Source organism: Ambystoma mexicanum, chromosome 4q, assembly GCF_040938575.1.
Source record: "Ambystoma mexicanum isolate Mex_15411 chromosome 4q, UKY_AmexF1_1, whole genome shotgun sequence".
Classification (NCBI taxonomy): Eukaryota; Metazoa; Chordata; class Amphibia; order Caudata; family Ambystomatidae; genus Ambystoma; species Ambystoma mexicanum.
Genome location: NC_090928.1, coordinates 396,939,061 through 396,960,989, shown reverse-complemented (window position 1 = coordinate 396,960,989; position 21,929 = coordinate 396,939,061). Strand labels below are relative to the sequence as shown.

The window sequence follows — 21,929 nt, the reverse complement described above, 5'->3', positions numbered from 1 at the left end:
AGTTTTTGCAAATTAAAAGATTTATTCGAAAATTAAACAATATATATATATATATATATATATCACACTTTTATAATAAATTAATATTTGATCGCACACTTATGAATATGACAGTGATCAACAATGGATATTACACTAGCACACTTTTGTAATCACTTAGGAGTTGGTATAGGAAGGATAAGGTAGCTGAGAATGCTTTTATGTTTTCAAGGAAAAACAATGATGGAAAGAATGCAGCACAGAAATAAACTGATGTGGTTTCAACAAGAGCGAATATAATCACTTTTCCCCTTGTGGCAATTTACTCCCCCCACACCCTATTCAGTATAAAGAGATGGAAGAAGAGCACACAATTTTCAGGAATACCATCAAATGCAATACCAATTCAGTTCCCCCCTAGCAAGCTTAGAGCAATCGGTATGTTTTTAAACACAGGCAAAAATACTTTAAATGTGATTTGCAAAAAAGTGAAAATACGCTAAAAATTATTTTAATTCCTTATAGGAGATTCAGGGTAGGTGACAGCTACTTTGAATTAGTTCAGGTCTACACTAGCAATGATTCATGAGGGATTAAAAGGTTGAAAATGGAGTTCAGCAGTTGCAAGCAAAAGACAGCGATTTTTGACAGGTGAAGTTTGAGCTACTTTTCAATTCGCGGCACTTTTTCCGAATGCGTCGAGCGCGATTACACAAAGTAAGTAAAGTTAAATCTCGTTCCTAGCACGGTTCCAAAGATACGGACGATTTAGTGGAGGTAGATTTTTAGAAGTAAAATTAAAGTTTCATAATGACAGATGCACTTTCACAGGTTTGAAATCACAGAATGAACACACGATTTCTATGAAGCAGTGTTAAATAGGTGGAAATGGTTTGAATTAGATTCTTTTTAAACTAAGAGATTGGTTTGCACAGTTCTCAGGATACTCACTCCTAATTTTGGAAGAAATGGGTCTCGTCACAGATCTGGTCAACCGGTTTAGCTGCGGTTCTCTCTGCTCTGCTGGTCTGGATCTATGGTTCTGGCAAAAGTTCTTGGCACTGCACAGCGGTCTGGTCTGGGTCTCTCTGGATACAACACTGCTTTCTGGGTTCTGGCACAGGGGTCTAGCCAGAATCAAACAGCTCGCCCGGCTGTTGAATAGTTTGGTTAGGTTGCTGGATTCTGAGGCCTGCTGAGAAGGATTCAGCTTTTGGACTAGACCTTTCTGCTGCAAGTTCTGAAGTCTGGATTCTAAGTTCTGGAGTCTTCTGGATATTGTCTGGTCCGGCAAAACGATTCGCAAGAAATCAGTTTGAAGTGGAAAGTGAATGTCCCTATCTGCATTTCAATGACTCCTTTTATGTCTTTTGAAAATGGGTGTGTGCGTGGGCATAACTAAGCCTGCCCCTCACAACTTATCATTGGCCAAGCTCTCCTCTCTCCCTTGATTGGGGGAAGAAAATGGAGTGTCATCGTGATGAGGTACGTTTATGGGTCAGAGGATCCTCCCCTTGTCACTTTGCACACAAATCTATTTTTGATCCAAATACATATTTATCCATGTACAATTTTTCTAATATTATATGTCCAGTTAATATATTTTCTGTAGCACCAAACCATCTGATCCCTGTCTTTGTAAGATGTCGGGTCCACTCCTGACAGAATTCTGCCCTTTTCATCAAGAACACAACCTCTAAACCTTTCCAGAATTTACATAAATGTGCACAAGGAATATGGGCATCAGATGATAAAGTGTCAGATTTGTAACATACAGACATTCGGAGTAATACCTTATTTTCCGCTACTACCCCCCAGAACATACCAGAGGGTCCTAACACATCTTAAAATGTGCACAGAAAAATCACAAGAATAAATGATAGTACTAAATTGTCAAAATTATATAATATGAATTATCCATCTTTTTAAAATTATGCTCTGGCCCAGATGGGTGTGGTTTAGGTTCCAAAGCACATGGGGGGATTTCTGTCTGTCCTCGCCTCCAGCTCAGGTGGCTCCCAGAAGCACTGCTCCTCCCAGTTTCTTCCAAGAGGAAGCCATTTACGACCCCCCTAATTTAACATTTGCCTGAGCCAAGGAAGGTTCATTGTTCTGTTTCCTTTGCAGTCCCAGGTGCCCCTCCTCTGATTCAATCAGAGAGGTGTGATCTCCAATTTAACATTTGCCTGAGCCAAGGAAGGTTCATTGTTCTGTTTCCTTTGCAGTCCCAGGTGCCCCTCCTCTGATTCAATCAGAGAGGTGTGATCTCCTTTTGGTGGTGGAGCATAAGGGAGGCCAGGCCTGGGAATGCAGTTGCTGGGCAAGTTTCCACTCCTGGCGGGGGTAGTCAGGCAAAATTCAATCTCCTTAAGCCAGGCTTCAGCTAAATGTCACTTTTGTTCCAAGTTTTCTTCATTCAAATCAAACTTACAATTTTGACACATGCAGCTAGAACGCTGATTCTAAGTTCAAAACTATGACATTTAAACAGTTGCAACACTCAAAAGTAGGTCACTCATTTATTTTAAACATTTCGACTTTAGTGGTTTTAAATCCAATTTCACTTAAGCTGTTGACATCCACACCTCAGCCAGTTTTGTTATGAACATTTTTAGGCTCTTCATCTTTCCATATTTGGTATGCACACAAGACTTCATTCTACCAGACGTCTGTTGGTGTTCAGTAAGATTTATGAATATCTTGCGATGTTTGAAATAGGCATTTCAAGCTTGCATTTCAGAGAACAAAGTGATTTCAAAGCGCTTTTTGAGCTAATGGGCACTGCCGTTTTTCCTTTGGCACCACGTTTTACTCATGGCACTTCTGGCCCATCACACTCGCACTGGTGGGTGGCAGGTTAGGCGACCATTTTGGTGTGCGCACAACTGCGCGGTTTTCCTGGATTCTGGCGCAAGTGTGGGCTTTTCGGCCATCTTGGATTTTCTAAGCCCACAGCACCAAATGTTGTAGCCTAATAATTCAAACGTGGGTCAAGACACCTGAAAATATATATGTAAATATATAGTGAAGGCATCAGACAGACAGCTGAATAGAGTTTGGGCTATAAACTTTTTATTAACTAAAACAGAGGGTTGGAAAAAGGCCTAACTTGCTCTATACTAAGGTTGGATTTTCCTACTTAAATAAAACTAATGATAGTCTGCGTCAGGAAGTCCAAAGCAAAATGTCGATGTGTGTCCAAAACCTATACTTGCCCACACATCTAAATGTAAATGTATAATCATCTGGTGCTCTTTTCCAGGTTTCCTCAAAGTTTACTCTTGCATACAACTTTTTGTTTCTCAACAATTTATTTCTTTCATTAATCCTTAATATCTGCTAGACTCTAGGCAATGCTTGCTTGACTCTTGGTAATGCTTGTTTGCCTTTTGTCAATGTTCATCCCAACCATTCATTCCTTTCAGTAATACTTAATGATATCTGCTTGACTCTTGGCAATGCCTCTAACAATTCTCAGTCCCCTGTTCTCGGACCGTTAATATATTCATGTATTCTTAGCTTCTTTTGTGCACTTGACATGCCTCTGGGCCCCCTTGCCTTCTGGGTAGACTCACCATTTTCCAGTTGCATGTCGGTCAGCTTTGGTACGGCGCAGGAAAATCACCTCCGGTTCTCGCTGCTTCGCGCCACCTTGCCATGGCCTCGGGTTACTTTTTAAAAGGACTACGCTTCACCCTGCTGCCTTCCCTGGAGCACTGGTAAGCACTGTCCTCATGGTCCTGCAGGTATGAATGTCCAGGGAGCTCTGCTCCCAGCTTCTCTGCAGTGTTCCACAATGCTGGTTCTGCTTCTCCCGGCTCACTCGCCAGTCTTGAACTGGCTTCTCTCTGATTCCGCCTCCTCTGCTGCTGCTGTAGCTTCTCTGGTTCTCCACCTCTCATCCCGTTGTGTTCCCAAGAGGAAACCGAAGTCCTCCTCTTGCCATCGCTCTTCCTTCAGTATCTGATGCTTCTTCCTTATCTCAGTACCCAAGTGATGTTCCGGGGTGTAAAAGTCAATAAAGAGAGGATGCATGGCTCTTGTGTGCCTCTTCCTTATCCCAGTACCTGACTGGTGTTTGCTGGGAAATGATTTATGTGAAAGAAAGGCAAGAGATTGGTATTAATCTACAAACGCCTGGGGGATATTAGACTTATTAGAAAAGGGGAATGGGAGATACCATGTCTCACCCAGGGGTGCCTCATACCCTCACCCCAAGTCTCCTCCACCCAGGTGATCCTCCCTCACATATCCACCCTCAGGGTCCGATTAGTGACTGCCTTTCGCTGGCCATGGTTCGGCCACGGTTCTATGTGATAATTTTTCTTTTTGTAGGTCGCCCAACTAAAAGACTTTTCAGCCGATTTTGGGCGGCCTACAAAAAGCGAAAACCCACATTGCCTCGCAGCCCACCTGACCCCCCCACTCGCACCCTCCGCCACCACGATTGGTCCAATCCCCCTCCCTCAGACCCCGACCCCTTCCACACTTCCTGAAAGTAAACAAACACAGAACACACACAAACGCACACACACACTTACTTACCCCTCCTCCGTCGCGGCTGCTTCTAGGTCCTGGTGTGCCTGTCAGCCCTTGCACGCACTCGTGTGCGTCGCAGGGGCTGCCGGTTTGATTTTCAAAGACCACTTTGTGCGGTCACAGAGAGGTCTTTTTAAATCTTGTCCTTAATTCGGTCTTTTTAAAAAGGTCTATTGACCTAATACCGCTGGACTCCTGGGTGTATGCTATATTTGGGAAAGAAGCGAGGAAGCCCTCAGATTCCTCACAATGTATATAGATCAATATTTTCTCTGGGGATGTGGACGAACATATTACAGAAAACAATTATGAATTGACTGGTGAGCATAAGTTTATGCTGGCCAAACTGCTAAAACATAGGACGATAGATAAGGTACATAGAAACAGACGAAGAAAATAAATGATGCAGTGGGGTGAGAGGGAGACATTTTGGGAGGGAAAGAAAATAGCCCAAATCCTCCTAACATCCAAAATGAGAAATGAGTGTACTTTATAAACAAACAGTCTTGTTTTACAACCGTGATGTTTCTCATTCTCATTTTAACATTAAACAATGTTCAGCAATGCATTGAACAGGTATTCTATGCCCCCTACAGGAAACCCTGTTCTCATCTCCCACACACACACACTTGCATGCCAAAGTCACAGAGGGGGCATTGCACTGGCAAGCGAACAACCAATTATTTCACACTAGTAAATTACATACAGTACACACAAATGACCTGTGGCTGCATGGGGTAGGCATAAGCATGTTCCACAATGGCAGGGGTAAAACACATCCCACAAATATACCCAGGGATAACATTCACTGTTTTTTGTAATGAAAACCTTGCTATGGGTTACTAGATGTAAAGGAATGGCCCTTTACAACCATGCCTCCTTGCCATTTGGCAATGTCTGATGCACCGAAGAGACTAAGCCAGTCTTCAGAATCTGTGCCTTCCATTCAGAGGAGCACCCAGTACCATGTGCGTCTGGTTCCTGCACATTCATGGGGGCCTGTTGAACTTGCATATATCATCTAATTTAACAGTGTGCCTGCATGCATGTGTATACCTGTCAAACTGGCGGTAAGGCTTCTGGATCTCAAGCAATGACTTAAATCAAGGGGGTTGAATTTCAAGGCAAATAATGGGTTCATTCGTTGGGTTTGTCTGGTGATTTGTTGAGTTCATTCAGCCAATCAGGTGCCACAAACCTCCAATCTTAGGCCACAAACCTCCAGAAGGAACTTAGTTACTCTACACAAGGCCCAGATCCTTTATGGTTTCTTTGTGGGTTTTGCCAGGTTATGAGGGAAGGTGTTACACAGATGAGGCTCACACTTCTTGTTGCCTTTTATGGGACGTTGGAGAATTTGGAGGTAGAGATGAATTTCTCACAGCAGGAGGAGGTGGCTTCCTCATCATGGATGAGGAGTGTGGAGCCTTTTGCTGTTTGTGGGTGCCGCTTTGTGGACCTGGACCACAGAGCATCCCTGATCCTCAAAGTCTGTGGGGGAGAATGAGGCATAAGTAGAGGCCTCAGCAGTAAGAGGAGGCAGGGCCATCAGAGCAGTTCCAGCAATGACTAGAATAGCGGCAGGAAGGCAGGGCGTCATGTGGACACCTCCACAGTGGTATTGAAGGAGGACATGTGCATCAAGTGGATTGAGAGCCACACCAAAGCAAGGAGTTTAGGATGGCTCTTGTCTGGTGGGGGCAGAGGGGATAGAGGAGGAAGGGTGTGCCACCCAGAAGAGCAAGGGTGCTGCTGTAGTTGAGGGGGAGGTTCATCAGAAGGGCAAGAGGGGTGTGTAAAGGAAGAGTTGTGCATGAAAAACCTCTTCCTCCTCGTGTTCTCTTGGAGGGGTAAGGCCATGCACAGAAGCAGCCACTGGAAGTGGTGACCCTAACCGTCTCCTGAGCCCACAGGGTAACGGGTGGTGGGAATATTTGCCCTGCCACAAGGGAAGACCATTAAGGCGAGTGATATGCCAGGCATATGACTTCACACACAATGATGTCATGGGCCAACTCCATCTATGGGTTGAGACCTCCGAGTACAATACATATGTATGCAGTATGTTGCATAAAGAACTATCAGCACAATGCATCATAATGTACGTGGTCCACATGGGTTAGCCAACGTTCTGTAAAGTGGGAACATGGCTGCAAACAATGTGTGGTGAAGCAAACATAGCAACGTGAATTATTATTTTTCTAGCAAGCTACCATAACGGCAAGTTAGAGGATATGACTGGAAATCTGTTCCTTTAGCCGAGCGGAAAAGCTAAATTATGACCCTTTTGTTGAACAGACATTCTTAAACCGAATGAGTTAAGAGGTGAATAGGTGAAGCTATGGAAATCCAATCTCCAAAAAGGTCAAATGTACCCGATTGGCTTCTGAAACAAAGATTGATATTAACTATTTTATATGCTGCCATTTTGTCAGTGAGATTAAATATAGAAGCCGGACTTGGAGAGACAGCACTTTTATTCGGATGGTGTGAGCCACGCTGGTATGGTGAGAGCTGGGGCTGGAGCAGGGAGTCAAGGACGGGAAAGGTCTGGGCTGATGGAGAGGAAGTCATTATCCATTGGCGTTGTCTTTTTAACCAGAGTAAGAATGATACTTGTTATGCTGCATTTAGACCTGGCTTGATGGGTAGGGCTGAGAGTAGAAACATATGTGCCTTTACATGTTTTTGCTTTCAACCGAGAAGACTTTTGGTTTATTCACAATGACTATATCTTATGTGACCTTCCTGCTGTTCAGGCTGACTCCTCGTTTCACCCTGATGGTTGGTATAGCTGCTTGTATGATGCACACACATGCTTTGAGAAAATCATGATTACATTAAACTGCATTATATGTTCTCTTATCAAGTGCCCTTCATTTATGCAACCGAGAACTGTCATCTAAGACAAGGTGGGCCCAGAGGTCACTATCATTTCCTGGCATTTGTGTTGAGTCATGCCTGAGACAGACTAGGCCCTATTGTTGGGTGTTCTGACCCACGTTTGGACTATTATGCTACAACATTTGGTGCTGTGGGCTTAGGAAAACCAAGATGGCCGAAAAAGCCCACATGTGCGCCAGAATCTATGAAAACCGCGCAGTTTGTGCGCACACCAAAATGGTCGCCTGACTTGCCACCCCCCGGTGCGGGTGTGCTGGGTCAGAAGACCCATGAGTGAAATGGGGTGCCAAAGAGAAAAACAGCAGTGCCTGTTCGCTAGAAAGCACTTTAAAAATCACCCTTTCTTTCTCTGAAGGCAAGCTCAGAATGCCCATTTCAAACATTGCAGAATATCCAACAATCTCACTGAACACCAGCAGACATTTGACAGAATAAAGTCTTGTGGGCATACAAAATCTGGAAAGAGGATGAGCCTAAAATAATGTTCATAGCAAAACTGGCTGAGCTGTGGATTTCAGCAGTTTAAGTAAATTTGGACTGAAAGACACTAAAAATCTAAATGTTTAAAAGAAATGAGTGACCTACTTTTGAGTGTCACATAGGTTTCAATTGTTTAAATGTCATAGTTTTAAACTTAGAATCAGCATTCTAGCTGCATGTGTAAAAATTGTTAGTTTATTTGAATGCAGAAAACTGGGTAACTAGAAGTGACATTAGCTGGGGCCTGGCTTAAGGAACTGAATTCTGCCTGACATCTACCCCCACAGGAGTTAAAACCTGCTGAGCCACTCTTCCCCTTGCTAAAAGGAGTTGTCACCTCTCTGATTAGATTAGGGGTGGAGCAGCTACAGGGAGTTGAACAAAGGCCTGTCCTGGGCCCAGGCAGATGGTTTATTAGGGTAGTCGTAAATGGCTTCCTTTTGAACAATGGGCCTTCCAGGGCCCAGGCAGATGGTTTATTAGGGGGACCGTAAAATAGCTTCCTCTTGGCAGAAGCTGGGAGGGGCAGGGTCTCTGAGCTTGGCAGAAACTGGATAAACTGGTTTCTACACCATGTGACCTGGGAAACCACACCCCTTTGGGGCCAGAACATAAATCTAAAAAGATGGATCATTCATAGAGCGGACTTGTGAACATTTTTATAAGTGATATCATTATTCTTGTGATTTTTCTGTGCACATTTGAAGACGTGTTAGGACCCGGTGGTATGTTCAGGGGGGGTTTTAGCGGAAAAGAGGATATTACTCTAAATGTATGTATGTTAAAAATCTGACACTCCCCCACCTAATGCCCACATGCTTTGCGAACATTTGTGTAAATGCGGGGACAAATCCAATATTGGTAACCCGACCAAAAAGTGAAATATGTTGCCATTTTTTAACCCAAGCCCCCAGGAAGAGCAGAGTTTGAACAGGGTATACCTCATGTGAAATGTGATGGGTGCATGTAATTTCAAACCACTGTGTATCTATGAAATATGTCTTTAGGTCAAATATAGATTGTGTGTAATTTGACAGGGGAGTGTCCTTTCTGCAAGCCATTAAATGACATCGCTCTGACACTCCACTTCTTTTCCCCAATCAAGAGAGAAAGGAAAGCTTGACCAATGGGCAGTTGAGAGAGGGGCTGGCTAGTGGTGCTGCACACATACCCACTTTCAAAAGACATAAAAAGAGCCACTGGAAGCTAGAGAGGACATTCTATTCCATCTGCTGCGGGATGCTCTGCCGGGAAAATCCATACTTTTCCTCCATCAACCTCCAGAGAGCCAACATAGAGACTTCAATCTATCCACCTTCAGAGACCAAGACTTTACTTCAGAATTTGTAGCAGAGAGGTCAACTACAAGCTAAATCCCTCTTTAGCAGGCCTCAAATCATTGCCACTATTCACAGCCAGGCAAGCTGTTTGAATTCTTTGCAAGAACTCTTGCCATTTGCCAGAGAGCAGTGTTGTATCCAGAGAGAGACCAGCTGAACCGGAGACCGCTGTATCCGGACCCACAGACCTGATCAGAACCAGAGACCCAGACCAGACCAGCAGAGTAGAGCTGACCCAGACGCTGTGCGCAGAAACCGTCCGTGGCGAGTGAAGAAAACCTGTTGACCAGATCCGTGGCGAGGCCCATTCCTTTTAAAATTATATTGTGAGTACCTAGCAGAACTGTGCAGAACCAATCTCTTAGTTAAAATAATATAATTCAATCTATTTTAATCTAACCAGAACTGCCTCCTAACTGTCACCTGTCATTTGCAAAGCTGTCACTTGTCATTTTCTAGCTGCAAGCTGTAACCTGTCGCTTTGAACTTTTAAAATTTAAAATCCGAAAAACTACCTTTATTTAATCGTCCGTATCTCTGGAACCGTTTAGGCTAGGAACTTGGTTTAACTTTCCTCTGAAAGCTTAGAATCTCAGCTTTTCAACAAGCCTACTCATACTTTTGCCGTAATCACGATTCTCGCACTCGCGAATTTTACCGCGATTTGCAATTTGGTTAAAAATCCAGCCACGTGTGAAAACAGCAGCTTCATTGCTTTCCTTTGCCAAAAATTCGTTTAACCTGATAGTTACTCCTAGATCCTTGCTAAAGTGAGCCTGAACTCATCCCAAGTATATTTCACTCACCCTGAACCTCCTAACAGCATATTTCTCACTGCATTGTCACCATATTCAAAGCATTTTGCCTGTGTTTCAAAACTCCTAGCTGTTGTATAAGCTGCTGGGGGGGAATTGAACTGAATTCTATTTGATTGCATTCCTAAGAACTGTGTCATCTTCATATCCTTACAGTGCATAAAAGGGGGGGTGAATTGTCCAAGAAAGTGATTACATTGTCTTTTGCTGAAATCCTATCAAGTTATTTTCTGTACTGCATTTCATTCCACATTGCATCCATTTGAAACCATAAACGTATTGTTGCTATTGTATCCATCCTATAACCACTCATCATTGATTATAAAGAAGTGTGCTAGTGCCGGACTATCCATTATTGATTACTGCTCAGATTAAGTGTGATATTCAATTATTAATTTATTATAAAGTGTGATATATATATATATAGTTTAAATTATCAAATAAACCGAACTACTTTGTGGCTCAGTGGGGTCAGGGGGATTCCAAGAGAGGGGTGTTATATAGGGGTAGTCATCCAGAACGCATGAACTGGACGTAAAGATATATCAATAAGGGTTTCCATTCAGTATCCCAGACTAGGCATTGACTTAGCTGTAGTGTTGAATTGAATCCTCTTACACTATACAAATATGCAAAGTGCTAGCATTGGTATATATCATATGTGTTTCGGTATGAACACAGGCTGATTATCAAGAGCTATTACTCACAGCCCTGGTTCCAGGGATGAGAGGCGTGGCTAAGAGTCTTCCTTATCCTTGGATAGGATGTCAAGTCAGAAGGAGCCTGAGGTCTTCAGCATAGTGGGGAGCTGTGGCATGAGGTTCAAGTAGGGGAAAAAAGCTAAGGGCTGAGCCCTAGGGACCACAGCCACAAGGATCTGTGTGAGCTGGTGACTCAGGGAGATGTAGGAGAGGCACATGTCCTTGGACGCCGCTAGCCACCTTGCGGCTGCTGCTGTCCGTTCAAGTGCTGATGAGGAGTAGGGAGAGGGAGAACCTAAAGTGGCAGCAACACACTGTGAAGGTTTCTGAGAACCTTAGTGGTTGACTCTTATCTGTGAAATAATCAAGGGGTGGCTGTGCCCTGTGTAGGAGAATCCGAATCCTGAATGGGGCTGTGGCACCTGATGGGAGATCCTGAGAACCATAATGCATGGCTTCACCCTGTGGGAGACCATGAATACATTTGACAAGTGTCAATTTTCAAAAATATTACTTGAACTATATACTCTATGCAATGCCATATGGAAGAGAGCAACTGGTCAGCACTGTCAGTCACTATTACAGCTACCAGTTTCCCCAACCACCTGCACCACGAATCAACCCTGCTCCACCATGTTTAACATACACTCGATACATAATTATCATCTGAACTGTTGTTCTGGCTAAGGGTAGATGGCGTTCTATAGGTTTGTGAAATTAAGCGCTCTTTCGTTTTCATAAATATAAATTGTTCAACATGCATCACTGCTAGGCTTGTCCTGCTTTTAGAGCCAATCGCCTCAGCTGGACTAAACTCTCTTGGAATGCGTGGCAGCTTAGCGATTCTACAGCAACTGGCACAAATATCAGAGGCCAGACTGGCTGCTTGCTGTACCAATGGTGTAAATGGTGTGGTCGGTCAGAGAGAGGAGACAGACAAGAGGACATAGTTATACATAGTTCTATATTGATCAACTCAAAGAAAACCTAATCTAATCCCTAATTACTATGGAGAAAGCCCCAGGCTACAAAACAACAGACAGGTGCTAGTCAGAATGTCTTTAAAAAATAACATATGTCCTCTGTCCAAACGCTTATCTAACCTATTTCCATTCTATCACTCCCAGTGCCGGATTAAACCCTGTGGAGGTCCCCAGGCAGTCAATCTTTCGCGCCCCCCCCCCCTTGCAAATTAACATGTCGCGCAACTGCAAGATTCCCACACGTGCGCACTCTGGTCCAACAATACCCACGATGCAGAGAATGACGGTGCACTATCTGTGACTTCCCATATCAGTATGGGCTTTTCTGTGATGTAGCGAGGGGGAGGACATACGACTCATTCTCTCAGTAGGTTTGGTGCTTGAAGAGGGTCAGAAACCACACCACCCATACCTTGCAAACTCATTACATTGGTCAATCTCCATGTAACCAACAGACCTATGGGATTCTGGAGAGAAGGGAGGATAACACATATCCTTAGGGATTGATTGTCCTCTAAGGGTGCAGTCATCCCCAGTGGGATCCTGTCCCCTAAAAGGTGTTCAGCTTAGTGGGCACACTTACCTAGCCCCATAGGGCATGGCTCCCCCTTGGGTAGAGGGGACACATATCTTGGATTTGTCAAATAACATGCATTGATCATTTTTGATGGTGTACAAATAGGAAAGGGTCACAAAATGCCATGCAGTTTATTACATTGGCAGGTAACAATCAGATTCTCCAAACTCACATGTGCAACCCTAAACCATGCTCTCCCCTACTCATAACCAGAATGATCCTGCATGGTTTGTAGTCCAGGAGAGCTACAAATCAGGAAGGATAATTGCTGAAAATTGTCTTTTTCTTTTGCTACCTAAACCAACACTCATGGGTGCAAACACATTAGTGTACTGGTTTACATTGCTACTTCTTTTTATGGTTGAAAGGCAAAACGCAACATTTCAAAATAATGGACTATACAATTGAGTTCCCCTGGATTATAGTCCATGCACCCAAATTGGATGATATAAAGGGTCACACCGTGTCTGATTTCACATGTGAGGACAGAGCACCTATGAAATATTGAATCCATGACAAATGGTTGCAGGACGGGTTCATCAAAATAGCTTTTCCTGCTGATCCTTTTGCCCGCTGCGACCATCTTTCAGTCATTCCCTGCTCCCTTAATCCCGCCACTTGTGCAGGGTTTTGGTGGGCAACCTACAACTCTCCCTAGGCCTCTTTTCCCATGCTCCTTCCCTTTTACTGTGCGGAGAAAACCTGGGGACTTGCCCTCCCACTAGTCGCCCACCTACCCCGGTTCTCTTCCTACCCATGCCTGGCGTTCCCTCCAGCCACCCCTTGCCCCCAACACTCCCAGACGCCGTAGGTGCTGGAAGCCCCCCCCCCACCCCACCCCAAGTCTCCTTTCAGATCCTGATAATACCAGCGGTGGACTGGGAACCAAAAGAGGCTGTGGAAATAATTACTGGGAACCAAAGGAGGCCCTGGAAATATTTTCAAAGTGGCCCCATATTACAAATTTTCCGCAAGCCCAATGCTTTTCCTATGAGAACATTTGGAAATACCGTACAGAAGAGGCCCAGAGTGCAGAGGCCTACAGGGAAAACTCCAGAGTTCCCTATGGGCTAGTCCACCCCTGGATAAGCCCTCCCCCTTGATGCCCAAAAAGTAGTGAAACGTCAGTGACTGGTGTCCCATGAGGAGCCCTTCATCCCCTCTGGCACCAAATCCTACCTCCACCACTGCCTTTGTGAACATGATCATTGTCCTAAGCAACAAGTACCTTTTGCAAACTAATAAACCCTCCTGACGAACCGTCTGATAGGACGGAGAAACACGCGTTGAGGGAGTGAAGAGGTTGATTCAATGTTAAATCGTATAAACTGAAGAAGCCAAGAGATTGCAATTTGTCACACTGCAAGCATTTGCATCAGTTGGCAATCCATAACGCTCTGTATGAAAGCGATACAGAGATCCTAGTGCGAACATTAGAACTTTATTTCAACAATTTTGTTTCACAATATTTTACTCTGTATGAATGCAATACAGAGCAAAGCATAAATAAGGAACTGTATGTAAATAATACAGAACTAAGTGCAATTAAAAAATTGGAAAGATACAAGACTGTTCAATTACCAACTGATTTATTCAATAATCTACTAATTTGGAGCGCACCAAGTGTCTCTTTTGTCCTTTTGTTATTACATTAATCCGACACTGGTCATTCGCAGTGATTGGAGACAAGGTGTTGCATACAAATACAAAACAATACAAGCTCTTTTTTGAAATAATTAGGAAACTCGCCTTAGTTGTCACAGACTGGTCTAAATCCTTATTTTTGAGGCCCAAAGGCTGCAAATAATTCATGACCACACAATGCAAGGAATGGTGCATTGGCAGCACATCAATCACTAGGATGGAGAATAGAGTGAAAGGGTGAGATTGGGGGTAGAAGCAACTTGGCAACGTAGGAAAACAAATGTAGATACAGAAAGGTAGATTGGGCACCTGTTACCAGAGATGATTAGGTTATGTGAAAGAACTATGACAGACTAAACATGAAGACTGAAGTGAGCCAATCGGCAAAAGCATGGGAGGATGGGTATGGGCAGTAGGAGAAGAGTCGTCATAAATGGCTGAACGCCAATTCTTACCTGGAAACAGCATATCCGTTGCTCTGCAGGAATTTGAGGATGTCCTGTGCTTTCTCCCTGTCCTTGGCTTTTTCTTTGGCGGTTAACGTATCATAAGGTACAAGCAGGGGGTGGTTGCCTCCTCCAACTGGTCCATTGGCAAAACAAAATTCTCATTAGAAACCACGTTACACCACAAGGTTGATCATACCATATTCACAATAACATGCACATTCATGACATTGGGCCTCATTACGACCCAGGCATTAACCATGGCGCTATTAGCGCCATGGTTGACGCCGGTACCTTACCGATTCCGCCATGGTGAATGGTGGAATTACCGCCCCATTCCAAGGTTGGCGGGGCGGTAATTCCCCATTCACCATTGGCCCTTCCCCATTCCCATTTTTGCCCCCATAGGGCTCAATGGAAATGGGGAAGGCGGTAATTACGGTGCCGCAAATTGCGGTACCGTAATTACCTGCAAGGTCCCTTTGCGAGTCCCGTCCTTAACCGCTGGTAAAACCAGACGTTAAGGGAGGACCCGCAAAGGGACCTCGGAATTGGGCGGTAAGGGATTACCGGCACCAGTGCCCTTACCGGTACCGGTAATCCCTTACAGCCCGGGTCGTAATGAGGCCCATTGTAGTTCTCTCCCTTATCCAGGAAAATGTATGTCTATGGGCCAGTAATACAATAAAAGATGATCACATACAATAAATTCAAGCATAGCTTTGCATATTTCGATTTGTCAAGATGTGTACATATACTCATGTATTATTGGTACAGTCATTACTTTTTAATAGAGATACACAAGGATTTTCAGTCTCATTTTGTGTGAGGTGTAGAATTCATTGTAAAGAGCCTGAATGCCTCCGTTGAAAAGACTCTTCCCAGGGAGTATAATGATTTACCAAATGACGCTGTGATAAGCATGAGAAAACAGCATACACAGGATTGTGGTGCTATATGCTGCATCAAGCTGTGAATCCTTGGATCTCTGCCTAAATGTGCATGGCTCTGAAGCAGGAAATGGTAATGGCGGAAATGAAGTTATAACATGGTGGCTGCCATTACAACAGATCACCATACAACAGATCACTTTGCCTGCTAGTGGCATAACCAGGTGTTGTTCCTCGCCACTATGTGTTGGGAATGTGTGTGAAAATCATGGGACGCTACAAAGACCACACATCTGCACCATTTTGCATCCTGACAAAAATGTGGTTAATGATAACTTAACGTTTTCATAGAGTGGGTTACTCAGAGTTCACACATAAAGGCCAACCTTGATTATCTGGACTTGTATCAAAGAAGGAGCAACTACTATATGAGGCCCTTGCCTGGGGCAGTACTGAATAGAGTGCTGTGCAGGCACCCCCTTGTATCTGCCCCCATCGCTATTCATGATCCAATATCGCAGAATCACTTTCACTCCTTAAAAGTACTTGTCCTGTTGTGATGCCCCACCATACTCTCCATGGCCTGCCCCTTGCATGCAAGCTCCTTCATCCATGGAAACCTGATATAAGGGGAGTAGAAGACGTGGGCAGACTTGTGCTTGGATGTTAGGAAATATTCGGGCTGCGATGGTCACAGCATCTTCGCATCACTGTGGTCCGTTGGCGGTTGCAGTGAAGGCTCTGTCACAGGATTCCATTTCAGAGTCACCAGCGCGTGTGGGTCAATGTACACTCTGTCACGTGATGTACAGATGCACATAGCATCCGGGAAATGGAGGCCACTGATCTTTGAAAGGACGCCAGGAGATGGTGACCGGCACCCGCGGTAAGTCATGTGTTGTGGTGCCCGCTTGTTTCCTATTGTCTGTTATTTGACCCTGCCTGATCTTGAACTGCTGCCTGCCTTGCGATTCTGTCTGTTTGCCTGCTTCTTAATTTCGTTGCCTGTAACTGTGTGCTATATGGATTCCTGTTCATTGTGTTTGGAACTCTTTGTCCTTGCTTCTGTGGAACTGCTTACCTGGGATTGCACATCATTGGTATGGTTGGTATGTTCACACTCGCATAGTCACCACATCATTTTTGATACAATGGCCCACATACATGTCTACCTGTTTATTATCTTTAAAGGCGAAATGAGTTGTTCGCCCTAGATGGTCACACCAGTAGATATGACAAAGATGATGCCACCTCGCCACGGGCCTGTTTAATTTGCATCTGGTGCACACTGAAATGAGAGATCCAAGCTAAATTGGCGGTGATGCATTAGCATAGGCTCTCTGTATTCCACCCATTGTAAAATGGCGACGACGTCGGGACGTACGCACACGCCCATGCGTCATACCTATAAATACTGCACGCCTCCAAAAGATGGCGGCTACCAGCGTGCATTCAAACGCCGCTGCGAGACTCATATGCTATGAAACCACCGCCAAGAAAGTTACATCACCTACTGATAGACACAGATGCCCATTTTACTGCCCCGACAGCGCCCTGATTTACTTTTTGATCATCCAAAGGGTTTGAACACTGAAAGTGCCACCACATATAGGCGAGAACACATCGCACTCTCCTGACTGAAACTAAGACGCAGCGGTGACTCTAATCGTGCCGTGCATGCTCTTCAAGTAAGTGGGCATGTGAAAACAAAGGCTGGAATAAACACAGGCCATAGGAGGGACATTGCAAAAATAACTCTGCTTCCTTCTCTCTTTCTTTCCCTCCCCCTATCCCAAGCCCCCCTTCTTCTTCTTGTATAAACAGCAGCACAGTTTTGTGATCATGTGGAAAATAAACCGGCGGTGGTCTGCCACCATACACACATGACAACTAGTACAGTGTACGAAGAAGTTCTACACACTTCATACCAATTAAAGGTAAATACTAGATCACTAATATGTATATGATGTCAATAGAAGAAGGGAGAAAGTTTTTATAATACCTTTTCTTATGTATCATTTTACAGTACAGAATGAACTGAGGCAAAGTGGTGATGCATGATTCTGAATTTAGACTCCCACACGTAGAAGGAAGCTATGAAAGTAGCAGGTCAGTAGGGGCTCGAACTCTTGAATTGCTTTGTAATCAATCACGGTCACTTGAACTATAGGCTTTTAACAGTTTGTTTATTTGTATTTGTTTATGTTTGTAGGCAGTATATGCTGACCACATTACCGTTTCTCTGAAAAAATAACAGCGTCCTGAAGAAGGGGATAGACCACACTTTCCATACCAAGATATGTCAGTTGTAGTGTTCGTCTCTCTGCCGAAACACAAATCGGTGTAGACGTGCCATGATATTAGAAAGGATGTCATGTTTTCCTTGAATCACTTTGATACTAACATCACAATTGCCAGACCAGATAATTGTAAAGTCTGACTCTTTTAAGTGGTTGTTTTCAATACATCGGAGAAAACGTACAAGACTGAGATCTTGACTATAATCTGTAAACATGTTGAAAGAACGCTGATTTATTATGATTTCTGTATTTGTGAGTTGTCTTTTAGTCAGATCATCGATATATGAGCTTGACAGATGGTCGTTTTTAACAATTTAAAAATGTATTAAAATTGTTCTTTTTGCTAAACACCTATGTTCACGTGATTCATGCCATTAAGTGTATATTATAATCACTTACAAGAATTTGCATCCCTGTAATGGTTTACAAGTGGGAAATAGGAAGGGGTGATGCAGGAGGGAGGGACGATCCGCTAGTTTCCAGGGAAACGGGACTAAAGGTAATTTGAGAGAGGTCCCTTTTTCTAACTCGCTGTATGTTGGTTGCTAGGAGACGACCCAGCTGGCTGAAGAAGATGCCGTCCGTTATGAATGGGCATATTAAGGAAGAAAAACACATTAGTTTAGTTCGTTTAAAGCGCTGTTGCGCTGGTTAAAGTTTTTGTTCGTCGTGTGAAGCTGGAGAGCTGCATCGAAAGACAGTAGGAAGGAATGTAGCCATAGCAGTGTTGAAGTCCGCGTCGAGCAACTGGTCGAGGAGGCAGTTGGGGGTTCGAACAGAGAGAGAAGTCGAAGCGGAGAGAGTCGAGGAGAGTCTGTGGACGAGTCTCCAACATTGGGACTCTCGCCGATGAACTGACCCTCAAGGAAGAAAGAGGAGGAGGCATGCAAGAAGGTTGGAGGAGCGGCGGAACGGGAGATCTGTGAGCAGCGAGTCGGAGGTCGAGCCCCAACGGCTGGTCGTGAGCGGCCGTAACACGAACCTAAAGGAAAGCTGCCCGTCTCAGAGAGGAGCGAAGAGCCGAGCTGCTACCGTCCGGATGCACAAGTGAACAGGTGAAAGTCCCGACAACACTGAACGCGCTGATCTTTGTAAAAGAAAGGGGGAGAGAGGAGAGTCCTTGGAGGAAAGAAACGTTGTTAAAGTGAGGAAAAGCCGCTTGGAGAATGAAGGCTTGTTTGCTAGTAGAAATGGGCGTAAACTGATGAACGAACCCTGCATGGTCTAAGACAAGTAAAAAAAAACTGAAAACAAGCAGCGTATGTGTTACTGAGCAAGGAACCCCTATTGAACCAAAAGAAAATAAACAAGGTTTTTCCGGGAAGAGGATCAGTTAAGCTAGAAGCACGGAGTTGTTGCTTGGCACCGCAATATTAGAACTATTCAAAGACTATTGACATTGTGAACGTCACCACTGTAGCACAGATCCTAGTCAGTTGGTCCGTCCCGAAGAAGAAACGGCAGCTACCGATATCCTTTTTCTGGTTACCTCATGAAGGTGTTCGTTGAGTTATTTTAACAAGAAATTAAAGTTGTGTTTTACATCGTACCTTGTGTGTGCTCATTTAATCCCACATAGTGACAATCCCTCTGACAGCGTGTTGAGAAGTTGGTTAGCAAGTGGTATACCTTTGCTTGTGTCTAACTTCATTGGTGTTGCCTGGAACTCTATCCCCTGCGGGGATACTGGTTTGGACTTCCTCTACTCTGTAACTTTCCCATAGCTGTGCCTCGTTTTCGTTCTTTTATTCCCCAGGTGTCTGCCACGTTATCTTGACTTCCTTTCATCTTCATCCAAGGAGATTCCTCCATACCAATTCAGTTATTTACTCAAATCTAGTAAGGGATTGGGGTGGTTTGTTCTGTGGTCATTGTCTAATTCTGTCCCTTGCTTTTTCTCTAGATCTTGTGTCCATTCCTTTTAGGAATATCCGTCGTCTCCCTTTCCAAGGCTATCGGCGTCGACAGGGAGGGCCGGTGGGATTCATCAACGGACCCAGCCTTGCTGAGACATCAGTGGCCACATTCGTGACAGCAGAGCTATACCTTGTACCTCATTTCCAGCAATGCAGGTGGTGTGAGGCCCAACATGGTGCTGGGGAAATGGGTGTAGGAAAACCAAAGCCATGTAAAACAGCCTGCATCACAACAAGAATGAGAGCCAGAAGATCAAGACCACCAAGTACAGGGGGCAGACATAAAAGGACAAAATCTGTAACACCCTGAATTCTCCTCTCCATTATTATAATTTAAATGTTTACAGCACAAAGCTAGCTCAAGAGCAAGAGAGCCCCTTTCAACAGGAGAATGGGCATGGAATTGTATACAGTCATAGAGTACTGTTGCTGGTGGAGATGGAGGGATTTTTATTTTTATGGTAGGTATTGTTGAAAGAGCTATGTTTTTGGTGTTTCGCTAAACTAGAGGATGGTAGGGGAATTGTGAGCATCTGCCAGGACCGACTTTCAGATAATGACGCCCATATTAGTGAGCAATGGATTCCCTAACGAGCGCATGCTCCATGGTAACGTGTGACTACGTTGCCATGGTTACCATGTTGCCATGGTTACCATACATCAACTAAGTTTCTAAAATGGCGTCAGTTGACGAAAACTCGTGTTCAGTGAGACTGCAGCCGTAGGGTAAGCTTTTGTCCTTTTAACATCAGACGCACAATGCATTTACAAGCGTGAATGCTAGCATGTGCCACACTCGGAGCCATGAACAACACCCTGCTTGGCGTTCTGATGGAGTTGTGAATGTTAGCTTTCCCACAACTGGACTGATCTCTAAACACTAGCCTGCGCCGCGTCTAGATAAAAGTGTGAATGTTGGCATGACCACACCTGTATGGAGCCCTAATCATTGGCCTGCGCCGCGTCTAGATGGGCATGTGAGGGCCAACAAGTGCAAGACTCCCCAGAACTGCGAGTGCCAGCACTGGTAAAGGTCAGGTACCCCACTAACCAATATAAGCTCAAACTCTGCATACTTATCTCACTCAAACAACTCACACAACCATCTCTCGCACAACAAGCCGCACGCACTTCACAACACTGCAACACCACATAAGCCGGAACAGCAGCACACACCGACTGACTCCGATCCGATACCCGCACCAAAGCTCAGCACCCGGTGTATACTGAGTTGAAGCTGCCAACAGCACACCACACTCCTCTCACTATCCTACTCCCTTCTTCAACCTACTAACCAATCCCACCTTTATCGTTTGCAGATCCGCCCGAGTGCCTGGGGACCAATTCCGTTGGTGACGGTGCGCGGTACAAATACCTTTAACATTTAACAAGGCAAACATAGAACGAAAAAGCCAACGTGAATACTTAACTATTTACTATGACAGATAATCGGAAGTCTATCAATGAGCATAATTGAATAACATAACTCGCGATGCAATTGATTTAATATGAGCAGCATGAATGTTGGGTGGACCCAGTGGCACGAGAGAGACATTAATAGAACAGTCAATCAATCAGATAGATGGTTTTCGTTTTTGAAGGGCTCATAATTTACACCCAAATAGTTAGCACCAGATGATTACAACATGGACCCAGTAACAGGAATGGGACACAAGTTGATCAGTGAGGCATTTATTAAAAACTCACACAACCTTCATTAGAATAGGTTAATAACACTTTAGGTAATATATGTGCAGTATCTAATATAGGAATGTTTAATACATTTCATTACAGAGAACTGGATTTGGGGATATAACCCTTATATTACATATCAGACATCAGTCACGTGGATCTTTCATATACAGTATTTCGGGTAAGCAACCCCGCAGGCTTTGGGGGGGTTCTTGATATGTATTTGATAAATACATAATGCAGGGCACTGAACTAAGAATTATATGGATTTACAATTGGACTAATGGAATATTGTGTTTTTTTTCTCCTTGATTCTTCAATTTTTCCTCATTCTGATTTTTTGAAATATGAATCTTGCATTTTTTCGGTGCTGGCTCTCTTTTTGGATTTGTTTTCTTCATCCCTCACAATCCTCCCCATTATCAACCTTATTTTTTGTCTTTACAACTCTTGTCTTTAAGATTCCCACATTATGGGGAATGATGGAATCATGATTTTAATAATGATTTTCTTTTGTACCAATTGTTTTTGTTTTAAATGTGGATTACTTTGTCAAATCAGGGCTATTAATATAAACAAAAGAATGCAACATTTGCAAAGGGTCAGCCGAGCCAAAACACATGCAGTCATGCAGAGGGCATCTCATTTTGAATGATTATTAAACCAAGCATACACATACTCAACGGCGCAGAGTCCTGGATTTGTTTTTCAAAGGTACATTAT

At 44.0% G+C, this 21,929-nt stretch overlaps 1 protein-coding gene across 1 annotated transcript in view; it reads right to left on the bottom strand.

Moving 5' to 3' along the window:
* The window catches only part of RYR2 (ryanodine receptor 2), a 3,854,281-nt gene that overhangs the window by 1,350,513 nt on the left and 2,481,839 nt on the right, over window positions 1–21,929 (bottom strand). Inside the window, exon 59 of the mRNA XM_069607971.1 lies at window positions 14,418–14,544. Within this exon, the coding sequence (XP_069464072.1) occupies window positions 14,418–14,544 (127 nt within the window). The remainder of the gene's footprint in view (window positions 1–14,417; window positions 14,545–21,929) is intronic.